Raw genomic sequence first — 26,990 nt, forward strand, 5'->3', positions numbered from 1 at the left:
ACTGTGGCTTAAAATGGTAGAGCCCTAGCCTTGAACAAAAAAAGCTCAGGAACAATGGCCAGGCCCTGAGTTCAAGCCCCACCACTGACCTAAATAAAAATTTAAAAAAAGAGGGCTGGGGATATGGCCTAGTGGCAAGAACGCTTGCCTCGTATACTTGAAGCCCTGGGTTCGATTCCCCAGCACCACATATACAGAAAATGGCCAGAAGTGGCACTGTGACTCAAGTGGCAGAGTGCTAGCCTTGAGCAACAAGAAGCCAGGGACAGTGCTCAGGCCCTGAGTCCAAGGCCCAGGACTGGCAAAAAAAAAAAAAATTTTTTTAAAAGAATTAAGCTACAGATTTCATGAGCAACTAAAAGCATCTCACTGTAAACACCAGAGGGAGAACCCAGGCCTCTGGTTCCTGTGCCCCGTCTGGGGTTTAGACGCCCAGGGCTGGACTCGGCTCCACTCTCCCCAAATACAAAGATGACCAGAGGCACACCAATGTGATGGCCAAGTTCATTTGCACAGTTTATTGAAAACCAATCAGGTGTGGGTAGAAGGACAGATGATTTCTTTATTGTAAATACAGCGGTTACAAAAGAGAAGTAACAAATATGGCATTAGAAATTTCTTTTTAAAAAAATCACTCCAAGTACGTATGAACAATCCCAAGAACTCACAACACTCCAACCTGTGGGTGAGAAGGGCCTTTACCTTGACACCTGGAGCAGATGTTGGGGGGGCGAGGCGGGCAGACGGTGGTCAGGATGGCCATGACTTGGGATGTCACCAGCCCCTGGAGACATCACCCCAGAACAAGGAGCGGGCACAGGGGAATATTTCCATCGGACCCGAGTTCACATGAATCTTTCTGGCCTGGGCTCTTAGTTCTAATGATTCATTGTTACAGTTCTGTAGCGCAGTATTTAGGAATGGAAGACGAGTGCTGGATGGGAAAACATGGCGGAAAGGGGATGAGAGATGACAGGACGCCGTGGAAAGGAGACAGGTCACAGGCACCAGGCCTTCCTCCAGCATCGCAGCAGACAGAACCGAAGCAGCCGGCAGACTGACTGAAAGGAGGACAAAAGGAGAGGCACAGAGCTGGCCCAAGAACACAGGCAACATGCTCGCTGAGGACCACGAAAGAAAGAAAATCTGTACAAATGAACAGATTACTGGTTGACCAGAAACCCCAAAAGGGCCAGGGGGTGGGGAAATGGAGGGGGCCAAGCAAAGGCAGGGCCTGGCTAGTGATCAAGACAGAGGAGTAAGGCTTTGGAAGCAAGGGCCAAGACTCTGAGAAACTTAAACGTAGCCTCTGGCCACCCGGGGAAGCTAAGGAGGAAGGTCTGGGGTCCTGGGCTAGAGGATAAGGCATAAGGAGGGGGGCTGGCAGGGGTCCTCTGTTCTCTGGGAGTCTGCAAGGCACAGCATGGTTCTAGGTCAAGGTCAATAGGATTATGTGCTGAAGGCAGCCTTGAGCTCCCTGAAGGCCGCTCGGCGCAGCCTCCTCTCTTCCTCCTCCCGCTTCCGTTCTTCTTGCTCAGCTTTTAACTCGGCTTCAAACTTACTGGAGGATGACAAGGCCCGGGCCTGCAGAGAAATGGGAAACACAGATTGACAGGTAAGCGGGAGGGGGAGATGGGAATCCTGACCCCACTCACTCAGAAGACCACGCTGCTTCCTTTGAACTGCCGCTGCGCGCTGGATGCAAGGTAGCGGCACCCGCACTGGTTGCTGGTTTACACATGCTTTGTGTTCCTGTGTGTGTGCATGTTTGCGTTGCTACTGGCCCCGGGGGCTGTCCCTGAGTTAATTCACTCAAGGCTAGAGTTCTAGCCACAGCTCCACTTTTTTTTTTTTTTTCCAGCTTTTTGCTGGTTAAGGGAAGATAAAGAGTCTCAAGGATTTCCCTGCCCTTGCTGGGTTTGAATCTCAAGCCTCAGATCTCAGCCGCCCAAAGAGTCAGGACGATCAGGGAGAGCCACCTGTGCCCGGCCTAGTCAGTAACACTTCTAAACGACACATTGCGTTTTTAATAAGAAGCTATTAAACTGCTCTCAAAATAATACCTGTTCCAAACTGCCTTCATCCTGGATTGGAAGGACTCATGTCCCCCTACCTCGGCCAAAGCTTATCATTAACAGTCTTAACTTTTTGCCAATCGGATAGGAAAAATAATAATAACCAAAGAAAAGTGGGCTCCTTCCTCGTAGTTCCTCTTTGGTGATTTCCTCACTTATCTATTCATCTGGTTTAAAGAAAGAAGAAAAAAAACTTGTGTTCTCTATATATAAACGTTGGTTTTAGTCCCTTGTTATTTTTTTCAGTTACTTCCTCCTTGTCCCTTGCTTATATTTGAACTTTATGGCATCTTAAAATGGTTTAAATTTTTGATGCAACCAAACCTATCAGCTGTTATTCTTTTTGTTTTTAAAAAAATATATATATACTATATATATATATATATATATATATATATATTGCCAGTCCTGGGGCTTGAACTCTGGACTTGGTTGCTATCTCTCAAGGCCAGCACTCTACCACGTGAGCCTTTTCTGAGTAGTTTGAGATAAGAATCTCACCGACTTTCCTCCCTGGGCTGGCTCCAAACTTCAGACCCTCAGATCTCAGCCTCCTGAGTAGCTAGGATTACAACCATGAGCTGCTAATACCTTGCTGTCTTTTGTATTTTCTGCCATGTTTTAGGTCTTTTATTTCTTTATTTAGCCAGTCCTGGGGCTTGAACTCAGGGCCTGAACACTGTCCCTGGCTTCTTTTTGCTTAAGACTAGCACTCTACCACTTGAGCCATGGCACCACTGCTGGCTTTTTCTATATATGTGGTGTTAAGAGATCGAACCCAGTGCTTCATGTATGTGAGGCAAGCACTCGACCGCTTGACCATATTCCCAGCCCCCATTTTAGGTATATTTTTTACCCCCAAAGGCTCTAAATACATTTCTACCACCACCAAAATAAATAAATGAATCAATCTCTACTATTCTATTTGTTTGGCCCAAGATCTCTACTCTGTTTGTGTTTGATTTAATGTCTTTTAGTTATTCCTTATTCCTTTATTTACTTATTTGCAGGGCTAGAGATTGAACCCAGGGTCTTGAGCAACCTAGGCAAGCACTCTGTCAGTGAGCTCCATCTCCAAGGCTAATCTGGTCTTAAAACTGTTCCTGCCAAACCCTTGTGGCTCACACCTGTAATCTTTAGTTACTGAGGAGGCTGAGGTCTGAGATCTGTGGTTCAAAGTCAAACTGGCCAGGAAGACTCAGTGAGACTCTTATCTCCTCTCAGCAAAAAGCTGGAAGTGGAGTTATGGCTCAAGTGATAGAGTGCTAGCCTGAAGCAAAAAAGCCACACAAAGGTACAAGACCCTGAGTTCAAACCCCAGTAGTGGCACACAAAATAACAACAAACAATTGCTTCTGTCTTCCAGTGTTGGGTTTTTCTCTGGGATTTCCTTGGACCTCTGTTTACTTCTTCTTCTGAAGGTCTAACTGCCAGCTTTCCCCAAGTCCAGGCACCTTTATCATTCGCCACTCATTGGGGAATCTTACTTCAGCTCAAAGCTTGGGAAGATGGCTCTTGCCGGCATTGTAGCTAGAGCCCATGACGTTTCCACTCCTGGCTCCACACCTTTTATCCCCTGTGGGAAACTCACCTGCAGGTGGAGACTAGGCCCGCCCCTGGCTCTGGGGAAGGGCCAATGGGGGCAATGAGGGGTTACAGGATAGACATGTGTGGAAAAATCACTACATGATCCTCGGTACGAGGGCCCCATCCTGAGGAGGGCAGAGCTAGGCACAAGAATCCCTCAGGAGCAAGAAAATATGTCTGTGGCCGAGTCCTATCCAACAGGAGGTCATCAAGATGACTTGCAACCTGTCTAATCCTGCTGGTTCACACCTGTAAACCTGGCTCTCTAGGAGGCTGAGGCTTGAGGGTCCCACTGTGAAGCCAGCCCAGAAAAGTCTGAGAGACTCGTAACTCCAATTAACCACCCAAAAGCCCAAAGTGTAGCTCAAGTGATAGAGTACCAGACTTGAGCAGAAAACCAAAGTGAAAGCCAGAGGCCCTGAGTGCAAGCCCCCATACCAGCGTGTGCACCCATGCACACGCACACACGCACGCATGCACGCACGCACGCACGCACACACACACTAAATAAGTAACTAAGAATGCTTGCAAGCAGCCTAACATTCAGCCAATAGAGGCATGGCTTTCCCACGCCAGAAGTACCATGGGCTTCACATCATAACTTTTCCTGATGCCAGTCCATACAGGGCGAGGGGTGTCCTGATTTAAAATCTCAGCTCCTCTGCGCGCAGCTCTACAAACTGCCTGCCTTTCTATCTCCCACTCTTAATCCAGTGTTGGGAATACTGAAGGTTCTAGAGTTGTCTGTTGGTCCTTACCTCATCCCTGGCCTCTGTCACTATCTTTATGACTGATTTCTTTGTCAGGCATAGGTGGAGGCCTTTCCCCAGGCATCCGTTCTTCTAGGGCCTTCCCCGCTGTCAAGGCCAGGCCGATAGACTTCCAAGCATTCACAGCACCTGCAGCTCTGCCAGGCTGCGCACTGGAACCCCCTACACAGCTGGATCAACATCTGTTTCTGGGCCCTTCCCTGGAGAAGCCCAGACAGACCTGAACAGGGCCTGGGAAATGGGTCTGCAGATGGTTCTAGTACTCAGTGGGCTGGGGAAGCCGTCCCTCAGCCTGGCGGGTGGCCAGAACTTTCTGTCTGTGTGCAGACACCATCCCAACCTTGGAGTCACTCACCATGGTGTGCCACGGCATATGTGGTGGCAGGAGTGGGAAGTGCTGGCCGGGTTCCCATCTGAGCCGTGTTCCTCAGACTCCCTCCCCGCCCCTCCCACACCTCCTTGGCCTTGTGACAGCCTCCCCTGCCTGGGACACTCACTGCCCTCCATGCCTGAGGCCCTCGCTCTGGTTCCCACGGCTGGAATGCCCTCTGTCCTTGATTACAAGGTGACTCTCCATTCATCTTGGAACATCTGTCACCAGTGTCAGCTCCTTTACAACCTCTGCCAAATTCCAGTGGTAAGGCTCCCTTCCTCACTCATGCAAACGTTTAGTGAGGGCCATTACCTGGCAGGCGCTGTAATTACAAAGGTAACCCCCCACCTCTGGCTTGGAGTGTGGGTGAGCAGGCAGACATATAAACATAGCAAAGCGAAAAACATTTATTGTTACGCTTTTCATCTGTCTCCTGCTTATAAAAAGAATGTACACTCACTATAGAACATTACAGGACTTATCAAGGGAGTCTCTCCTGCATTACTAACACATTAGCCATTACTAATACTTTTGCATATAATTATCCAGGTTGTAGTTAATTTATGCGTGTGCGTGCGTGTATGTGTGGTGGCCCTGAGGCTTGAATTCAGAGCCTGAATGCTGTCCCTGAACTTTTTTGGCTCAATGCCAGCGTTCTACTACTTGAGTCACACCTCCATTTGCAGCGTTTTCGGTAGTCAATTGGAGCTAAGAGGCTCACAGGCGGTCACTCCTGGGCTGGCTTCAGTAGCTAGGATTATGGGCATGAGCCACAGACACAAGGCTCTAGTTAATATTTTAACAAAATCCGATGACATACATATTACTTGGCTTAAATTATTTTGAATACATCTGTCCACACAGCTTCATTTTCAATCTTTTTGGATGGTGCTTGGGTTTGAACTCAGGGCTTTATGCGCGTTAGGCTGGCATTCTATAGCACGAGTCACGGCTCCTGCCCTTTATGCTTGCCCGTTCTTTTTTATTTTGAGATAGTACTTGTTGTTTTGTTCATAGCCAGCCTGGAGGGTGATCCTATTTACGTTTTCCCACCCTCGCTGGGATGACAGACAGGCACCACCAAGGCCCAGCTTTTTCTAATGAGATGGGGATCTCGGGAACTTTTTGACTAGACTAGCCTGGACCCACAATCCTCCCTATCTCAGCCTCTTGCATAGCTGGGATGTCAGGCTGCACCACTGCACCTATTGATTGAGATGGAGTTTCATAGCCTTTTGCCCAGGCTGGCCTCCAGGTGCAATCCTCCTATCTCTGCCTCCTGAATATTACACTTCAATCTTGTGGGGGTGGGAAGAGGCTTGTTTGCGGGAAAGAGTCTTTCTAGGTAGTAGCCCATGCTGGTCTGGGACTCTTGATTCTACTGTCTTAGCATCCTGGTTGCTGGGCTTATATAGGCATAAACCACTATGTCTGGCCCCCATTTCAGTTCTGATGGCTGTAGAGTGTGCCAGAATCACCATCCTTCTCTGATCATGAGAGTTTTGGTTGTCTCCAGTGTCCCTCTATCTCTGATAATGCTGTATGAAAATCCCTGCCAGCTGGGAATATGGCCTGGTGGCAAGAGCGCTCGCCTCGTATACATGAAGCCCTGGGCTCGATTCCCCAGCACCACATATAGAAAAAGGCCAGAAGTGGCGCTGTGGCTCAAGTGGTAGAGTGCTAGCCTTGAGCAAAAAGAAGCCAGGGACAGTGCTCAGGCCCTGAGCCCAAGGCCCAGGACTGGCAAAAAATAAAAATAAAATCCCTGTCCAGATATCTACATGCAATTTCTAGTGCTTCACGAGGATCAAATCCTAGAGTCAGACAGTTAACAGCAAGTCTCAAACTGTTCTCCAGGAAGTGGAAACAAACCAAGTCTAGCTGGGCCCTGGCGGCTCAGGCCTGTGATCTGAGATCTGAGCATCACGGTTCAAAGCCAGCTCAGGGGAAGGAAAGTCTGTGAAAGTAGAGCTGTAGCTCCACGAGTTAGAGAGACAGCCTCAAGCAGAATAAAAAGCTTAGGGACAGTGCCCAGGCTCTGAGTTCAAACCCCACAACTGATTTAAAAAATAGAAGCGTCCAAGAACCCCTTGAGCAGGTAAAACACGGTGCCACTCCCACATGGAAGAGGCATGGAGGATGGGGTAAGGGGAGGAGGAGCCTTCCCTGGCAGGGGAATTGGTAGTAAACTGCCCTGACGGGTAGGTTGCTGTTGTTGTTTTATTGCTTTTTTTTTTTTTTTTTTTTTTGGCCAGTCCTGGGCCTTGGACTCAGGGCCTGAGCACTGTCCCTGGCTTCTTCCCGCTCAAGGCTAGCACTCCGCCACTTGAGCCACAGCGCCGCTTCTGGCCATTTTCTGTATATGTGGTGCTGGGGAATCGAACCTAGGGCCTCGTGTATCCGAGGCAGGCACTCTTGCCACTAGGCTATATCCCCAGCCCTTATTGCTATTTTTTTAAAGTAATGGTACAAAGGAGTTGTCATTCACCAAAGCGGTTTGTGAATACAGTGCACCTTGATCGATGCCACCCCTTTCATCCTCCTCCCCCACCCCGCCCAGTCCCGTGGCTTCCCTCAGCTTTCTTAATTTTGGAGGAAATGCGTTGAATTTTGACTGACAGGTGGTTTGGAAATGGAAGTTTTCTAGGCAGAGGCATTTGAAACCCCGCCCCCCCCACCTCCATGAGGGACCCGTGGGAACTGACGGCCATTGGTGAAATGGCCTGGCCTCATTCGAAGGCAGTACACGGGGCTGGGATGGGGCTCAAGCCAGGTTATCACAGGTCCTGCATATCCAGATAAGACGGTCCCAGGGACTCCTCCACAGCCCGCCTGTGCCACGTGACCCAGCGCACTGCGGCCGTGGACTGGCCACACCTGGGCTCCAACCCTAGGACCGGTCCAAGGCGTCACGAGAGACTGCAAGCGTGGCTCCATGCATGGGGAGGCCCCATCCCTGCAGAATGCACCCACCCCTTCCCTCCACTCCCCCTGTTGGTGGCTGTTCTCAGTGGACCCTGTGAGCCCCTCAGGAGGGCGAATGCTTTGCCCCCTTCTCCCTTGTGGTGGAGCTGTGTCTCAGAGGCTAACGAGATGCCTGGCTTTGCTGGGGGCAAATCAATGTACCATCGATGTGAAGGCAGGAACCACACTCAGGACGGGCCACCTGTCAGCTGGTGTTCTAGGCACAGCAAGTAGCCAGCCTGTCCCTGACACTGTGAGCACATTACCTTGGCAGAGCAGGAAGATAATGGGGTTTGTCTCCCAGAACTATCACAGACAAGCAAGAATCGACTCCCGCTTAGGGATCGAAGCAGGCTGAGAAATGTCACCAGGGGACATTTGGTCCTGGCCCAAGCTCCCCAAAGCTCAAACTCCCCTGGAGGCCAGTGGGATTGGCAGGGAGCCCCAACAGCTCAGACGACACTCCAGGGCCCACAGTAAGCCAGACATTTGATCAAGGATGTAGATGTGTGTTCATTTCATCCTCAGAGAAATTGTACAGATGGTGAAACTGAGGCAGAATAGCAGCAAGAGAAGCCAGCGGAGGAGGCAGGATCTGCACTGGGGCTGTGTGTGTGGTGCAGACTGAGTACCCGTCACATGCCATCCCTGTCAAGATTCTCCAGGGCTGCTGGGTACCCAGCCCGGCCCATCCTGGCCACGCCCCGGCCACACCCCGGCCACGCCCAGGCCCCCACTACTCACTTGTCTATAACCCAGGAGTTTAAGATGCAAAGCTGATAGAGAAGTTGAAGAAACGAACTAGGGATTGAGGAAGAAAGAGTGTGTGTCTGCGCGTGCGCACAGGTACTGGCGCTTGAACTCAGGGCCTGGGCACTTGTCCCTTAGCTTTTTTGCTCAAGGCTGACACTTTACCCTTTGAGGCAAACCTCCATTTCCATTTGGTGGTTAACAGTCTCACTGACTTTCCTGCCTAGGGTGGCTTCAAACTGCGATCCATTTACATCTCAGCCTCCTGAGTAGCTGAGGTTTGTTAAAATAATTCTTCAGCAAACTCTACATGGAAAGGTGGTCTTGGAGCGCGGGAGCAGCGCACAAGTTCAAGTCTGTTTACCCTTGGTTATTTGTCACACATTTGTCAGATGCTTCCTCGTGCCTTTCCGTGCAATGGAACAGGAGGCACCCCCTTGTCTTGGCAGACACTGCTGGGGGTGAGGGGAGGAGCCAGAGGCTTTGCATACTGGGAACAGGGACTGACCTTGGCTTCGAAGAAGTCCTTGGCACCTTTGACACCCTCCAGGGCAACATTGATCTCCGAGAGCTGGGCCAGGGCCATAAGCCCACTGTCTTCCCGCAGCTCCCCAGCTGCGGCCTTGTGGAAAATGAGCAGGAACTGTGGGAGGAGAAGGACAAGAGGGTGAGGACATGCTCATGATTTGGCTGAGAAGCCCACAATAGTCCCGACGGCCCAAGTGGATACGTACTGAACTCAGAGCCGCATGCGCACTAAGCAGATACTCTACCACTGAAGCCATGAGCTCATCCCTATTTTGCTTCAGTTATTTTTTTTTCCCACTGGGGTCTTGCTTCTGTCTTCAGCTAATCTAGGCCACAATCCTCCTATTTATTCTTCCCATCCCAAGTAAGATGCTTGGCATACCCCACCATAGCCATCTTTTTATTAATTGAGATGGGGTTTCAAGACCTTTTTATCCACCTTCTGTGTGGGCTGGCCTCAAACTTCCATCTTCCCAATATCAGCCCTTTGAGCAGCTAGAATGAGAAGCATGAGCACTATGCCTGGCTTGCCAATGACTTTTTTCTCCAAGTATTTCAAAAGCATGCTTCCATGTGTATGTAATGAGTTGGTTTGTCCCTTGCCAGATTGTCACAAAATAAAAATGTGAGTTGGGAGTGTGGATCACTGGCAGAGCATATTCTTAGCATGGGTGAGGCCATGGGTTTAATCCTCTGCTCCAACAAATAAAATAAGTGCTATTCCCTTGCCCAACCACTAAGCCACTACTAGCAGTCTACTCATCAGAAACGCACACAATAATTTAAGCATTATCTATACCAGCAAAACCAGGCAACATCCTAGCTTACAGCCACAGAAGAAAAATTAAATAGTTCTACATATACTATTCTTTTTTTTTTTTTTTTTGGCCAGTCCTGGGGCTTGGACTCGGGGCCAGAGCACTGTCCCTGGCTTCTTCTTGCTCAAGGCTAGCACTCTGCCACTTGAACCACAGCGCCACTTCTGGCCATTTTCTGTATATGTGGTGCTGGGGAATCGAACCCAGGGCCTCATGTATATGAGGCAGGCACTCTTGCCACTAGGCCATATCCCCAGCCCTACATATACTATTCTTAAGGTAAATAATTTGCTTTTTTTCTGCCACTACTGGAGTTTAGACTCTCACACTTCACTCGTTGTGCTCGTTCAGCTACAGCTCTACCATTTGATCTCTACCTCTAGTCTGGCATTTTGCTGGTTAATTAGAAATAGAGAATCACAGACTTTTCTGCCTGAGTTGACATCAAACCTTGGTCTTCTAGATCTGAGCTTCCTGAGTAGCTAGGATTACAGGTGTGAGCCACCAGTGGCTAGCTAATTTAATATTTTTGATGTTTCTTAGCTTCCTGAGTAGCTAGGATTACAGGTGTGAGCCACCAGTGGCTAGCTAATTTAATATTTTTGATGTTTCTTATCCACTTCTATTTTTCTAATTGGTTCTATTTTTGCATTATTACTTATTTTTCATTATTTGTTAAAAGGTCATCCCATGGCTTGGCATGTTTTAAATCCTTCTGTCACCTACCACTTAAATTGTATTCATGGTAATTTATTTATTTATTTTATAATTTATTTATTAATTAAACAAAAAAATTTGACAAGGTGTTGTGCAAAAGGGGTACAGTTACATAGTAGGGCAGTGTGTACATTTCTTGTGATATCTTACACCCTGAATTTATTTATTTTTTGAGATGGGGTCTTGCTGTATTGCTTGATCTGGTCTTGTACCTGTGACTCAAAAGATCCTCTAGTCCCAGCCTCCCCAAGTAGCTATGACTACAGATGTACGACACCCTGCTGGCTTGCTTGTGGAATTTGGGTGCTTTAAAACATTTAAACGAGGGGCTGGGAATATGGCCTAGTGGCAAGAGTGCTTGCCTCCTATACATGAAGCTCTCGGTTCGATTCCCCAGCACCACATATATGGAAAACGGCCAGAAGTGGCGCTGTGGCTCAGGTGGCAGAGTGCTAGCCTTGAGCAGGAAGAAGCCAGGGATGGTGCTCAGGCCCTGAGTCCAAGGCCCAGGACTGGCAAAAAAAAAAAAAAAACATTTAAACGAAGCTATGCAATTTTTTCACTTGCTCTCACCAGAGTTATGCTTAGCAAAACCTTTCCTGCCACCAACATCAACAATCACTTGTGTTTTTGTCTACTATTTTTTATGGCCTCTATTTTTTTAAAAACATGTAAATATTTAATCTCTGAAATTTATTCTGCTCTATCTGGTAAGGGTAAATCATTAACCTTATTTTCTACCAAATAGTTACTTAGTAATCCTTGTGCTATTTATTGAGTAATCTATCCTTGAATCTTTCTCCAGATTCAATATGTCAGACATGACGAATTAAACTTTGAGTCGATCTACAGGATAAATTCTTTCTTTTTTAAAAAAAGAAGTTTTTTCCTGGGAGTGAGGGAAGGGGTGAAATTATCCAAAAAGAAGTGTATTCTATCTGACTTATGGAACTGTAAACCCTCTTTGTACATCATATTATAACAATATTTTAAAACTAAAAAAAAAAAACACTTTCTCAGTCAGAAAGGCTTTTATTCTCTTTAGCACAAGGGAGAGTTCCATTCTGACATTTCATACAATATATCCTGATCAAATTCACCTTTACTACCTTCCCCTTCTTAAAACAATTTTGGGCTGGGTGCTGGTGGCCCACACCTGTAATCCTAGTCTCTCGGGAGACTGAGATTTGAGGATTGGGATTTGAAGCCAGCCCAGGCAAGAAAGTCGGTGAGACTCTTATCTTCAATTAACCACCAAAAAAGTCAGAAGTGGAGCTGTGGCTCAAGTGGCAGAGTGCTAGCCTTGAGCAAAGAAGCTCAGGGACAGTGCTCAGGCCCTGAATTGAAGCTCCAGGATGGGGCACTAAAAATAAAACAACAACAAAGCCAGAAACAAACAGACAAAAACCAGAAGCCAGTGGCTCCTATCTATAGTCCTAGCTACTCAGGAGGCTGAGACCTGAGGAGTTCAAAGCCAGGCCAGACACGAAAGTTTGTCAGATTCTTATCTCCAGTTTAAAAAGTTGTAGGTGGAGCTATGGCTCAAGTGGTAGAATATGAGTCCTGAACATATAAAACTCAGAGATAGCACCCAAGCCTTGAGTTAAAGCTAGCCCTAGGACTCCTACACATTTTTTTTTGATAAGTTTGATTGTTTTGTTTTCATGCATACAGGTAAATGACTTTTGACCATATTCATCAAATTAATCTTCACTCATTCTTCGCATTAGCCCTGGCTCCGGCTGAAATGTCCCATGCTGCAACAGAGCCTGCTTTATTCAAGAAAGAATTTTCTTAACTCATTTTTGGGTGTGTATGTGTGCCAGTCCTAAGGCTTAAACTCAGGGGGCTGGGCACTGTCCCTGAGCTTTTGTGCTCAAGGCTAGTGCTCTACCACTTGAGTCACAGCTCCACTCTGGCTTTTTCGGTAATTGGAGATAAGAGTCTCACAGCCTTTCCTGCCTAGGCTGACTTCAAACTGAGATCCTCAGGTCTCAGCCTCCTGACTAGCTAGGATTACAGGCATGAGCCACCATTACCCAGTTCCATGTAAGTACTTTTGTAATGCTGAATCAGAGTTGCATTGATGAACTCTTTGTTTAGACCTGAAAACATCAGTGCATTTGCTTGTTGTATATGTATTCCACTTATTTATTTTGCTGGTCGTATAGCTTGGCCACTGTTCCTGGCATTCCCACTCAGGGCTGGCACTCTACCATTTAGTCAAAGATCCACTACTACCACTCTGCTGGTTAACTGGAGATAAGACAAGAGTCTCCCAGAGCTCGTGTCTATACTGGCTTTGAACCTATCTCCAGTTAACAGCACAATGCCAGGCTTGAGGTGTGATCTCAAGTGGGAGAGCCAGCCACGAGTGGAAAAAGCAAAATGAGATGGAGAGGCTCTGAGTCCACACCCTGGAAATGGGGGAGGAAGGAGTGACTTGTATACTTTCTGTCAATCATACTTGCTCAATAAAGGTAGAATGCCCTACGAATCAAAGATTTCTAAACGAATCTTTATCTTATCCATAGTTTTAAAAAATCTGATCTAGTGATAAACTTCTGTAATTTTTTTCATTTTCTAAGGCAGTTTGTTTCATATTTTTAAATAGCTCCATAGATTTCATCTATTAAAATATAAAAATATGGGCTGGGGATATGGCCTAGTGGCAAGAGTGCCTGCCTCATATACATGAGGCCCTGGGTTCGATTCCCCAGCACCACATATACAGAAAATGGCCAGAGGGGGCGCTGTGGCTCAAGTGGCAGAGTGCTAGCCTTGAGCAAAATAAGAAGCCAGGGACAGTGCTCAGGCCCTGAGTCCAAGCCCCAGGACTGGCCAAAAAAACAAAACAAAACAAAATAAAATATAAAAATATCTGGGTATAGGTGGATCACAACTGAAATCACCGCTACTCAGAAGGCGGAAGTCTGAGGATGTTGCTTTGAAATCAGCCCAGGGCAAGGAAGCCCATGAGACTCTTGTTGCCAATTACTGAAAAAGCTGAAAGGAGAGGTGTGGCTCAAGCGGCAGAGCACCAGCCTCGAGTAGAGAGGTTAAGCACGAGTGTGAAGCTCTGAGTTCCAGCCCTCATTACTGGCACACATTCATGCATGCACGCACATACGCATACATACACACGCGTGCGCGCACACACACTCCACGATGTAAATTACTCAGTGGTTAGTTTAGGCCACTGGTTTTCCTAATTAAATGTTTTTCCTCTCCAAAAGCCCTTCAATCCTGCACTGATACCATGTTATTAAAACATGAAGTACCTGGATTTAGATTCCAGATTAAGACATCATTTGAGTGATTTCAAATGATGTACGGCTCTTGTGGTTAGAAAAACAAAAAGCTGTTTTATGGTCACAATTGCCTTAAAAAGTAATTATATTCAAATAACCTGAAGTATTATGCCTTACAAAACCATGGTTACATCCCATGGTAATTTATTAGGTAAGCAAATGTGAACTGCTAAAAGATGTGGAGAGCTATTCTAAGTATTAAGTGGTGGTGGTGGTGGTGGTGGTGTGTGTGTGTGTGTGTGTGTGTGTGTGCGCGCGCGCGTGTGTGTGTGTGTGTGTGTGTGTGTGTGTTCTGGTACTGGGCCTTGAACTCAGAGCTTGGGCACTGTCACTTACCTTTTTAGCTAATCAGTTTAGTTTTTCAGTTAATGTTACCAACACATAATACAGCATCCTACATCATAAAGTACAAGACAAGTAAGGTAATACCTTTACAAAGTCACGTGACTTGGTCACATCAATACAGTACTCTTTTTTGTGTGTGTATGCCGTGCCAGTCCTGGGGCTTGAACTCAGGGACTGGGTGCTATCCTTAAGCTTTTGTGTTCAAGGCTAGCACTCTACCACTTGGGCTCCACTTCTGGCTTTTTTTTTTCCTTTTCTTAATTGGAGGTAAGAATCTCATGGACTTTCCTGCCCAGGCTGGCTTCAAACCCCAATTCTCAGATCTCAGCCTCCTGAGTAGCTAGGATTACAGCCATGAGCCACCAGTGCCTGGTGATAGTGCTGTTTAACACAATACAGTAATATTTTTGTTGGAACCATCTTACTTTAGCTCTCTCTCTTTAGTTTTCACTTCAAATTTGCAGCCAGGTGCAAGGATCACAGTTCAAAACCAGCCCGGGCAAGAAAATCCATGAGACTCTTTTCTCCAATTAACCACCAGAGATTTAGAAGTGGTGCTGTGGCTCAAAGTGGTAGAGTATTAGCCTTGAGCAAAGGATTTCAGGGACAGGGACAGGGCCCTGAGTTCAAGTCCCGGGACTGGTACAAAAAAAACTCAGGGCCTGAGCACTGTCCCTGGCTTCTTTTTTGCTCAAGGCTAGCACTCTGCCACTTGAGCCACAGCGCCACTTCTGGCCATTTTCTGTATATGTGGTGCTGAGCAATCGAACCCAGGGCCTCATGTATACAAGGCAAGCACTCTTGCCACTAGGCCATATCCCCAGCCCCGCAGGATGAATTCTTAACTAAATCCATCCAACTTAAATGCCTGTTCAGTCATCTTCCTGTCCTCTCCCAAGGCATTCTGTGGCTATTTAGTTGGTCTTTTTTTTTTTTTAATAATTAATGGTTATGATTCTACCTGGCAAGCAACTAAGATGATACTTCTATGATTTACTTTTCCAACTTAGCTCTAATAATACATAGTGACAGGACAACCACTTCTGCAAGCTTCCCAGATGCCAACTCGAGGGTCGATCGTGGCTCAAAGCTCTTCCTCTAGGAGAGGGGTGTGCTCAGTGTCTCACCCACCGTCACAACCTTTGCAACTTCAGGGGTGCTCAGTCCACTGCGGACGTTGCCAGAGACTTAACTCGGATGCCCTAAGACCCGTAGTTGTGCTGAGTTTTGTGGCCAGTTGGGATGGCTAGAACGGCCATGTTCTTCCTCCTGCAGCTTCCAGCTCTCTCACTAGAGGCCGGCAAAGGCTGGGTTTGCCACAAACCCGTCAGAGCCAGGACACTGGCTGGAACAAAACCAAGTGTGTTAGAAAAGGAAGCCAACCCCCAGCAGTGGGATCAAAGCCCAGGGGCTGGAGACGATGGTGGGAGATGTCCCACTTGGAAGAGGCAGCAGGGGCAAAGATCTCCGTGGTGCAAATGTGAGGGGAAGAAGGAATGGAGCGCTTGTCCTTTGGTGCCCAGCTCGCTGCTACGAGGCCAGGATGGCGTGTCTCCACTGAGCCTCCCAGGGAAGCTTCATCTGCAATAGCGTGGTACCCAGTGGGGCTGGATGTTTAAGAAGCAATCAGGTCACCAACAGGCACCCGTAGCCCAAGCCTATAATCTTACCAGCTACTCAGGAGGCTGAGATCTGAGGGTCGTGGTTTGAAGCCAGCCCAGGCAGAAAAGTACCCGAGACTCATCTCCAATTAACCAGCAAAAAAGTGGGAAGTGGAGGTGTGGCTCGAAAGGTAGAGCACAAGTGAAAGAAAACGAGGGGGGAAAAAAAGAGAGAGGGAGGAAAAGCAGGCCAGAAGGGAAGGAAGGAGGGAGAAGGGAGGGAGAGAGGGAAGCAAGCAAACAGGTCCCTGCTTTCTCTGGGAGCTGGGTATTGTAAGGCAAGTTCCGCCTCTCCATTGCTCCCTCTCTTCCACAGACAGCCCGCCGCGGTCCCTGGCACTTCATGCCATGACTTGAAGCAGTTCAAGGCCCTCACCAGGAGCTGAGCACACACCAGCACCATTCTCTAGGACTTCTCTAGAACCATTCTCTAGAACCACAAGCGAAAATAAACCTCTTTGCTTCCTAAGTAATCCGGTTTGAAGTATGCTGTTAGAGCAACAGAAGTCAGGCCACACACCCACCTGTCCTTAGGCATTTCATTTACAGAATGCCCTCCCCACCCCCCAACACCACAATTCTCATGGGCCTGGGACTCGCTCGCTCGCTGCATCCCTCATAGCCACAGCAGGGACGGAAGTGTTTGTGTTCACAGAAGGCTTTAATGACCTGCAGACATTAATGAGTTCCCCACCCCCCAACCCAGCTGTGACTTCTGTGCTCTTAGGTCCCAGGGTGGGGCCAGGCTATTGGTACCCATTCTGCCACCTCAGCAGATTACCAAGGACAGCCCCATCATAGCTCAGGGGTCCCCCAACCTTAACCAGTCAAAGAAGAAGAAAAAGAAAATCCAGCTGCGCTTGGACATGCTCAACATTTCCCTCCATTTCATTCCAGTTACTCAGTGCCCTGAATGGAAATGGCTCACACTGCCCAGCCTTGCTTGTCTTGCTGTTTCTAGTCCGCAAAGACGGGACGGTGGTAGAAGACCTGGGGAGAGGTCCTGCCTGTGGCCCTGAAGACAGGGCAGGGAAGGAAAGGAGACAGAGACAGTGTGTGCACTAATAAAGCTCAACAGCACCTTCAGCCGTTGATGCTGATTGGTTAAGGAGATTAATTCCCTGGTTCTGGCTGGTAAGGAAACGCTTCCCCTGTATTAGATCTCATAGGTTGCTCATGACCAGAAACAAACTGGTTGTCTTAAGCAAAGAAGAGGTACGCATTAAACAAAAAGATGTTGAAAGAACTCAAGGGCAGGAGCCAGGCCTCTGATCCTTGCTGCTCTGGAGGCTGATATCTGAGGATTCCGGTTCAAAATCAACCCAGGCAGGATAGTGCACGAAGACTCTTTATATCTCCCATTCATCACCAAAAAAGCCAGAAGTGCAGCACTAGTCTTGGGCAAAAATGCTAAGTGACAGTACTCAGGCCCCAAGTTCAAGTCCCAGTACCATTACAAACAAACAAACAAAACAAAACACACATACAAACACCACAAAACAAAACCTCCCACACCTTTGAAGCTCTGCAAGATCTGTGGGATGAGTGGGAACTGGCCACACGGGCAGCTAACCAGGAGCTGGCCCAGCATGTTGTATTTGAAGACGCACTTGTGGGGAGCGTTAGGTCTAAATGCCCCTAAAACCCATCTTCTGTGCTGTTCCAGAAGTCACAATGGTGGGGACAAAAGCTGGAGCTCTCTCCTGGTGTCTCCCCAGGTTCCTTCCCTAAGGCAAAAGCCCCTACCTTCCACACCCCAGGCCAGCCCAGGCCAACCCCAGGCCTGGGGTCGTGATGACTGACGGCAGTGGCAGCCCCCTTACAGCGCTGCGCAATCCTGACCATTTTTGCCTCTTAGGTCCTTAGCTCTCAATGCAAAAGCTGGACACCATAACCCAAGGGCTATGCAGCACAGCTTTCCCGTGACGCACGCTAGTGAGAGAAGGGAAGAGCCAACATAGTCTCCTTTGGCCTCACTCACAGTATACTTACGACCCCAGAGTGTAGGGTCACCCAACAAGCGGTTGATTGTGCAGTGGACAAGTGGGTGGCGAATCCTAGTGGGGGGTCATGGAATCTCATTCAGAAGAGATCAGATTACTATTACTGATGAAGAGATGTATACACCGGGCCTCCCTCCAGGAACCTCCCAGTGCTTAGTAATCTACACCACTCCCCTCCCCAAATAAAGAAACCAGTCCTTTCCAGTTTCGGGGAAATGTAATTATAGAGACATCATTCATTAAGTCGTTGGTCTCTGGTGATCAATTTAACCTTCAGCCCCAGAGGTCGTTCTTGTGACTACTAGTGGTAGTCTTCTCTAGCATGCAAAAGACACTTCAAGAGGCTTAGGAGCTGGCAAAGTGTCAGTAAACAGGAGGAAGACCAAATATGGTCCACAAAGAACAAGGTGGAAACAAGGCGGCTGAGGACAGGACAGATGGCAATTGCTGGAGCTGTGTGTGATGAGCTGTTTGTCACAGCTGGAATGGGGGCTCTTGTTGGCCAGTTCAACCTAAGAGCCCGAGTAGCTAGGATTACAGATGTGAGCCACCAGAACATAGCTAGATTTCTCCATGCAGATTTTCAACCTGTTACCTGGGTATTTTCCCAGTGTGGGACTCAGGGCTCTGTACTTGCTAGGCATCCACTCTACCACTTACGCTATATCCCAACCCCTATTTGGTTTAGCTGTCTTTCAGGTAAGGTCTCCCAGTGATGCTCAAGCCAGCCTGGATCACAATCCTCCTATCTACAATTCCCAAGTCGGTAGGGTGACAGGCAGAAGCCGTCATGCCTGCCCTTTCTAATTGATTGAGATGAAGTCCTGTATTCTTTTTGCCCATGCTGACATTTAACTGAGATCTTCCTGATCTCCACCTCCCAAGTAGCTAGAATTACAGATGGGGCCCTTAAAGGTATTTTTTTGTTTAAAGTAGAACTGTAGCTTCAATGTCCAAACAGCACTCTGGCGAGGCTAACCCAGTTGTAAAACTGCGGTTCCACCCTGAGCCGCTCCCTCCACGGCGCTGGACCCACAGGGCATTGGTACCTCCCGGAAGCTGAGCTTGCCGTCGAAGTCTTCATCCACCTCCTTGATCATGCTCTTCAGACCCAGGTGAGTCTGGGGGGCCCCCAGCTTCTCCATCATCAGCTTCAGCTCCATCAGGTCGATGAAGCCATCCCGTCCAGCGTCATACCTGCAGGCCAAAAAGAAGACATGTTAGGCCAAACACAGTTTCTGGTCTCTCAAGTGTGTACTGAAAAGTCACATTTGTGGAAGTGGCAAGTGGCTCAAAGTGGTAGAGCACTAGCTTTGAGCAAAAGAGCTCAGGGACAGTGCCCAGGCCTTGAGTTCAAGCTCCACGCCTAACAACAAAAAAGGAAAAACTCACATTTGGGTATGTGTGTGTGCACGCACACACATGCACAAGTATTGGGGCTTGAACTCAGGGCCTGAGCACTGCCCCTGAGTATATTTTTTTCTCAAAGCTAGTACCTACCAGCTCCACTTCTGGTTTTCTGGTGGTTCACTGGAGACAAGAGTCTCACAAACTTTCCTGCCCAGGCTGGCTTCAAACTGTGATTCTCAGATCTCAGCCTCCTGAGTAGCTAGGATCACAGGCCTGAGCCACCAGTGCCTGGCTGATACTGAATAATTTTGAAATATAGTGCAACTATGTGTGAAGATGACCTAGGGAATCTTTGTTTTTTTTGGCAGTCATGGGGCTTGAACCCTGGGCCCGGGCGCTGTCCCTGAGCTCTTGAGCTCCAGGCTAGTGCTTTACCACTGGAGCCTCAGTGCCACTTCCAGTTTTCTGGTGGTTAAATTGGAGATGAGAGTCTCACAGAGTTTCCTGCTCAGGCTGGCTTTGAACTGCAATTCTCAGAGCTCAGCCTCCTGAGTAGCTAGGATTTCAGGCATGAGCTGCCCGCACCTGGCTGACCTAGGAAATCTTAAAGCTGTAGATCAATAGGGATTCTGAGGACAAGCAAAGATAAAGCAATAGAGAGGGTTGTTGGGAACAAAATGTTAACATATGCATGTATGAAATACCATGGTGAGATTCCTTGGTGCAATTAATACACACTAAAAACAATGAATGACAAGAAAGTAAAACAGGTTCTGCTGGGGGTAGGGTATACGGTGGGAGGACATTTGGGTTGACAAAGGCGGTAGGTGGGAGAAAAGGAGAAGTGATATGGAAGGATATATTATACGCATCTGTCAAAGTGAAGCTCCCCCCACCCTGTGAAACCACATTATGCTAATAAATACTTAATTAAATAAGTTGGGCTGCAAGTATAGTTCAATGATGGTGGTGGTGGTAGTGTGTTTACTGGGACTTGAACTTGGGACCTTGAGCTCTTGCTTGGCTCGTCCACTCAAGGCTGACATTCTATCACTCGAGGTTTTTGGTGGTTAATTGGAGATAAGAATCTTGTGGATTTTGTTCTGCCCAGGTTGGCTTAGAACCCTGATCTTCCTGATCTTCAGATTTCAGTCTATTGAGTTGCTTACAGGTAGAAGCTACCAGCATCTGACTTAATGGTAGAGATTGTTGTTGTTGCCTTATTTTGCCTAGCACGTATGCATAAGGCCCTGGTTTCCATCCCCAGAATTGGAGGTGGGGAGGGAGGGACCAGGACTCCACAGCCTAAAGGTAGAGCAACCCGAGTCTGTGCACAGAGGCAGGCTAAGCAAGCCCAGTGCATTCAAGCAGGGGCGCGTGATCATTTATGCAATGGAATTTTACTTCAGCAATAAAAGGAAGGAAAGTCTAACACATGCTACCACGTAGGTGACCTTTCAAGGTGTCATTCATGCTAGGTGAAGTAAGCTGGTCACCAAAGGACACACACGAGTGGCCCCTCAGATAGTCCACCGCAGAGAGAAAGCAAGCAGAGGGCTGGGGCCAGGGCCCAAGTGAGACTTGCCAGTTTGGTCTGGAATGGGAAAGGCTTGGGAGACGGAGGGCAACGTGGCAGAATAGCACTGGCAACGTGCCTCATGCCCGGACACAGTGCGTTTCAACAGTTATGATGGCAAATTTTGTGATGCATACATATTAAATGAAATCCATCCATCTGCCCACCTCCTACCCAATAACAAACCCCACCACTGTTGAGCAGCACCACCACCCACCCAACAATGCAGCCAGTGGACAACTGGCAATCTAAGGCTGTGGGCCGTGGCATTTGAGCCACCCTGGACAAGAGGGCCAAGCCTTCGGACTGCTTCCACGCCATCCCCTGCCCCCAACCTGCACTCAGGCATGCACCCCTTCCTGCTCTCCCCCGTGACTTTCCTGCACCCCACATCTTGGGGCGCCACCCTCTTCCTCCTCTGCGCTCCAATGGCACCCATTGTGTGTCCTTTTCCGGTACCAACACGCACCACCCTCTTCCACTGGGCTTTGCGTCCTCAAGTTGTCCTTGCACTCACTGCTCAGGCCACCCCACTGGCGAGGGACCAAAGGTCCCCCACGAGGTGGCTGTGTGTCTGTGAGCACTGAAGATCTCCCATGAACCCCCCAAAGACGGGGTTCCCAAGTCTGGACAAGAGCCAGGTGGTAAGCAAGGTTTCCAGGAAGTGGGCGGAGTTACCAATCAGCTGGTCCAGCCCCAGACCTGAGTAACAAAGGAAGGTTTGTGCTTGTTAAAATAAGAGGAAGCAATGATTTACACGGGTTTACTAAAAATGACTCCATGGTGTACCGCGTTGAGCTACTTTTTATGTTTATTGAAAAAACTAATAAGAAGCCTTACTGAGGTATAATTTACACATGATGTAATTCACTCCTTTAAATAATTCACTTTTAATTGAGTCCAATGTGTTTTTTTTAAGTGTATTCACAGGTTTGTTGACTCTCATTGCTACTGAACCCAGGACATTTTCTTCCCCCTAAAGAGAACTGCAAACCCATTAGCAGTCACTTCTCATCACGCGTCATGTCTCGCCCCATCGCCTACAAACGGCTGTGCTTTCCGTCTCTGTGGATTTGCCTCTGCCGGGCATTTCTCACCAATGGACTCAGACCACTTACAGAGTTTTCATCTGGCTTCTTTCACGTAGCATAAGGTTTTCAAGGTCACTCATTTTACAGCAACATGTATCCATCTGCTTTGCCAAGTAATATTCTAAGGGTACACACATACTACATTTCGTTTGTTCACTCATCAGGGGATTATTGCTTGAGTTATTTCCCCTTTGGGGCTGTTCTGAATAATGCTGCTTTGAGCACTGGCGCGCAAGCATTCATACAGAGCTATGCTTCGACTTGGTGGGGATTGAACTCGGGACCTTTTATAGTCTAGTCACACAATCACACTTCCTACCATACTCAATTATTTCCAGACCCTCCCTCCTTTCCTCTTTCCTTTTCCTTCCCTCCCACCCCTCCCCACCCCCACCAATCTCTGGCATGCTGACTCTTGCTTTTCCTCCCTAGACTCCTGCTACGCAGCCAAGGCTAGCTCCCAACTCATGATCCTCTTGCCTCTGTTGCCCAACTACTAAGATTACAGGCATGCACTACCATGCCCAACAAACCCTCTACTTCTGAAACACAGGTGTCAAGCTGCTCCAACAGAAAACTCTGGCCAACCTGGCGCTGGTGCTCAGGAGATACCCGCCTTATTAGGCCCTCTGGGGGTGACAGATGAGTGCAGATACCAGGATAATCAGGTGGGCTAGCTCTTCCAGAGCCACCTAGAAAGGTGCTGACTCTCAGATACCCTGGAGCGGATATGTGGGGGGCAAAACCTAGGTTCCAAAGACCTCAGCAGGGGCTGGGAATATGGCCTAGTGGTAAAGTGCTTGCCTCATATACATGAAGCCCTGGGTTCGATTCCTCAGCACCACATATATAGGTAAAAGCCGGAAGTGGCGCTGTGGCTCAGGTGGCAGAGTGCTAGCCTTGAGCAAAAAGAAGCCAGAGAAAGTGCTCAGGCCCTGAGTCTAAGCCCCAGGACTAGCAACAAAAACAAAACAAATAAACAAAGACCTCAGCAATTTAGTATGGTGTCTAAGGACAAAACACAGTGAGGAAAATTTCAAGGCCCTGATATAAACAAGAGTATGAATCGAAGGGGAAAGGGAATCTAAGGGGAGAAGGGGAAAGGGAGACAGAAAAAGAAAGACTATGAATAATTTTGAGATGCAATGTAACCTACAGACAAACAGCATAAAGAACCTTCATGGAAGCTGTTGATCGATAGGGGTAGGAGGAGAAAAGGGCTCTGTTGGGGAGATAAGTACTAGCAGGGCTAATGAGGGTGAGAATGGATGAATGAAAATAGATTGAAGACCTGTATAAAAATGGAACAACTGGGGCTGGGAATATGGCCTGGTGGTAGAGTGCTTGCCTCGTATACATGAAGCCCTGGGTTCGATTCCTCAGCATCACAAATATAGAAAAAGCCATAAGTGGTGCTGTGGCCCATGTGGCAGAGTGCTAGACTTGAGCAAAAAGAAACCAGGGACAGTGCTCACACCCTGAGTTCAAGGCCCAGGACTGACCAAAAAAAAAAAAAAAAAAGGAACAGTGTTGAAATTGTATTAGGAAGGAAATGAAGGATGGGAGGGGTTGACAGGATAGTGATGGGAATATATTATCTATATGCATGGAAATATCACAATGAAATCCTCTCTCCCCGCATAGCTAATGTATGCTAATAAAAATAAGAGAAGCTCAGAGACATCCATTCCCAGCTGTTGACTGTAGCTCTATTCACCTATTCACAACAACCAAAAGGTAGAATCCCTCCAAGGAATTCACTCATCAAATGAATGGCTAAGCCATGCGGGGCATTATCCGTACAGTGGGCTGTCATTCAGCCATCAACTGGAAATTCTGGCACGTACTTTAACGTGGATGGGCCTTGAAGTGAATTCAAGCCCTGCGAATCCCCATTATACTAAGTGGAACACAGGAAACGTACACACGTTGTAGGATTCCTCTTAGATGAGGTATTAGGGAGAAGTGGAATGGTGGTAGCCAAGGCTGAGGGACACAGGAGTAGAACAGAGTTTCTGTTTTGCGCAATGAAAAAGTTCCAGGTCCAGATGATGGTGATGTTCACAAAACAATGAAAATGTACTTCATGCCACCGAACTGCACGAGACGGTGGCTCACGTCTGTAAGCTATTCAGGAGGCCGAGACCTGTGGATCATGGTTCAAAGCCAGCCCCAAGCAGGAAAGTCCATGAGATGCTTATCTTGTAATAACTACCGAAAAGCTGTAAGTGGAGCTGTGGCTCAAGTCGTAGAGCACTGGCCTTGGGAAAAAAGTTAAAAAAGCTCAGGGAGAGTGTCTGGGCCCTGAGTTCAAGCACTAGGACTGGCACTTACACAAAAATAGGAAATTAGTGATCAAGGGTGTGTGGCTCAGTGGTAGCGCATTCCCTAGCATGGACAAGGAAGAAAATTTATCATAGACCAAATGAAAGGGACCACTCTTCCACCCACCCCATTGCTCTATCCCATTCCACATAGATCCCACACGCCGGGGTGGGGTTGGAGCTGGTCAGTGGGAGGCCCCCCAAAAGATGAATGGGCTAAGACCCCGCATAAAGTCAGAAGGAGGAGGAGCCAGGGACCTTGGGCCTGGGAAAGCAAAGAGATGCATACGGAGGCAACACAGGGACCTGAAAAGGCAGCCAGACGTGGAAAGGACGGAGATGGCCTTCAGCTAAGTGCACAGGAGCTTTCTGGCAAAACAGCTGACCAGAACTGGACCTGAAAAGTCAAGCAAGCTCTTTCTTCCAAACAGGCTGAGATGCATGGTCTTTGTTACAAGAAGTCCTAGTCCAAGTAAACAGGTTTGCTGCAGTGTGGAACTTTCCAGAGCCTTCCATGTGGTCATGTGTCCAAAACTTACAAAAGGGAATAGTGCATGAAGGCTCAGCCAAGCACAAAATCCTCTGTTTGGGGACTTTCCGCTGGAAATGGTGGCATTCAGTTAGAAGGTGGGGCCTGGGGCTTGGGGTCGGGGGTCAATAGTAGAGCACCTACCTGCAGGCACAAGGTCCTGGATTCTATCTTTTTTTTTTTTCTTTGCCAGTTCTGGGCCTTGGACTCAGGGCCTGAGCTCTGTCCTGGCTTCTCTTTGCTCAAGGCTAGCAGCACTCTGCCACTTGAGCCACAGCGCCACCTCTGGCATTTTCTATATATGTGGTGCTGAGGAAACGAACCCAGGGCTTCATGTATATGAGGCAAGCACTCTTGCCACTAGGCCACATTCCCAGCCCCTGGATTCCATCTTTATTATTGCTCACCAAAAAAATAAAAAAAAAAGAGGTTGTCCAGTTAAATAAAACAACAACAGAAGGTGCCTTCAAGGGAAGAAGTGCACAACGCAGAAACTAAGTTTGCAGAACAGACAAGCCACAAATCTACCAGCACTGGTGGCTCACGCCTGTCATCCTAGCTACTCAGAAGACTGAAATCAGAGGATCAGGATTCAAAGCCAAGCCTAGGCAGTAAGTGTCTGACACTTTTTTTTTTTTTTTTTTGCCAGTCCTGGGCCTTGGACTCAGGGCCTGAGCACTGTCCCTGGCTTCTTTTTGCTCAAGGCTAGCACTCTGCCACTTGAGCCACAGCGCCGCTTCTGGCCATTTTCTGTATATGTGGTGCTGGGGAATTGAACCCAGGGCCTCATGTATATGAGGCAAGCACTCTTGCCACTAGGCCATATCCCCAGCCCCATTCTGACACTTTTTATATCTCTAATTGACCAGCAAAAGCCAGAAGTGGAGGTGTGGTTCAAATGATAGAGCACCAGCCTTGAGGGAAAAAGCTAAGCCAGTGCATGAGGTTCTGAGCTCAACCTCAGTACCTGCACACAGACAGACAGACAGATACACACACACACACATCAGTCCAGGTATAAACGATGTTGGGGGGCTGGGGATATAGCCTAGTGGCAAGAGCGCTTGCCTCATATACATGAAGCCCTGGGTTCGATTTCCCAGCACCACATATACCAAAAATGGCCAGAGGTGGCGCTGTGATTCAAGTGGCAGAGTTCTAGCCTTGAGCAAAAAGAAGCCAGGACAGTGCTCAGGCCCTGAGTCCAAGACCCAGGACTGGCAAAAAAAAAAAAAAAAGATGTTGGGACACTCACACCCCTGAATCTGTCTAGGCCTAATAGAAAGGTCCGCGGCGAGCCCTGGGCACACATGAACAATTGCAGCTTCTTTCTAAATGCGTGAGAATTTCTTATCCCACCCTTTTGGGAGCACGCACCTGGAAGCAGAACTCTACCCCACCCCCACCCCCACCCCTACCAAGTGGGCAAATCCCAGACAGGAAGAAAGGCCAAGGATGAAAGGAGAGAGAAGACCCCGGGTGCACTGCACAGGGGCACCACCTGGTTGGCACAAGAAGAAAGCACATGTCCATCCGAGGGGAGCCAGCTCCCCTGTCATCCTCCCCTCACCCCTGCCCGGTAAAGGCTGCTTTCTTTTGTTCCCATTAGAAGCATCAGCCCAGTGCCATCTATGGAGTTCTGGCAAGACTATAAAGTGACCACATCAGAGGTGTCCCCTCCCCTGTAGCGCCGGGGTTTACAATCACAAGCGCATCCCTGTGTCTTCAAAGTGACTCTTTCCAAGGGCTTGTCTGCCCTGGCTGCCTCCAAGATTTACAAGACAGGCAGGAAAAAAGCAAAGCAAAGAACATTCGTGTGGCCCAGCCCCATCTTACCCTTTCATCTGTCCTCTCAAAGCCTGAGGGGGCTGAGGTATACCCGCACACTACAGGCCTCGGAACCTTCCGTGGCAAAAACTCAGGGCCTGGGTGCAGTCCCATGAGCGTTCTCACTCAGGGCAGGGGGCTCTACCACTTGAGCCCCAACTCCTCTTCCAGCTCTTTGGTGGTTAATTGGAGATAAAAAGTCTCACGAACTTTCCCACCTGGGCTGGCTTTGAACCATGATGCGCAGATCTCAGCCTTCTGGGCGGCTAGGCTTACAAGCCCGGTAGCCTTCTGATTTTTTGGACAGTCCTATGATGAATTAGTAGTAGCTGCCTGCCCTCATCGTGTAGGGAAAGCTGGCTGAGGTGGGCACTGGGCCCCATTGTGGTCA

The 26,990-nt window shown here is 48.2% G+C and overlaps 1 protein-coding gene across 1 annotated transcript in view; it reads right to left on the minus strand.

Moving 5' to 3' along the window:
- Positions 1-492: 492 nt before the first annotated feature.
- Positions 493-26,990, minus strand: part of Efhd1 (EF-hand domain family member D1) — a 43,403-nt gene continuing 16,905 nt past the window's right edge. The window contains exons 2-4 of the mRNA XM_048344517.1: positions 18,952-19,099; positions 9,028-9,162; positions 493-1,584 (exon numbers count right to left, since the gene is read on the minus strand). Coding sequence (XP_048200474.1) covers positions 1,450-1,584; positions 9,028-9,162; positions 18,952-19,099 — 418 coding nt within the window. The 3' untranslated portion in view covers positions 493-1,449. The remainder of the gene's footprint in view (positions 1,585-9,027; positions 9,163-18,951; positions 19,100-26,990) is intronic.

This window comes from Perognathus longimembris, chromosome 4 (genome assembly GCF_023159225.1).
Source record: "Perognathus longimembris pacificus isolate PPM17 chromosome 4, ASM2315922v1, whole genome shotgun sequence".
In the NCBI taxonomy this organism is placed as follows: domain Eukaryota; kingdom Metazoa; phylum Chordata; class Mammalia; order Rodentia; family Heteromyidae; genus Perognathus; species Perognathus longimembris.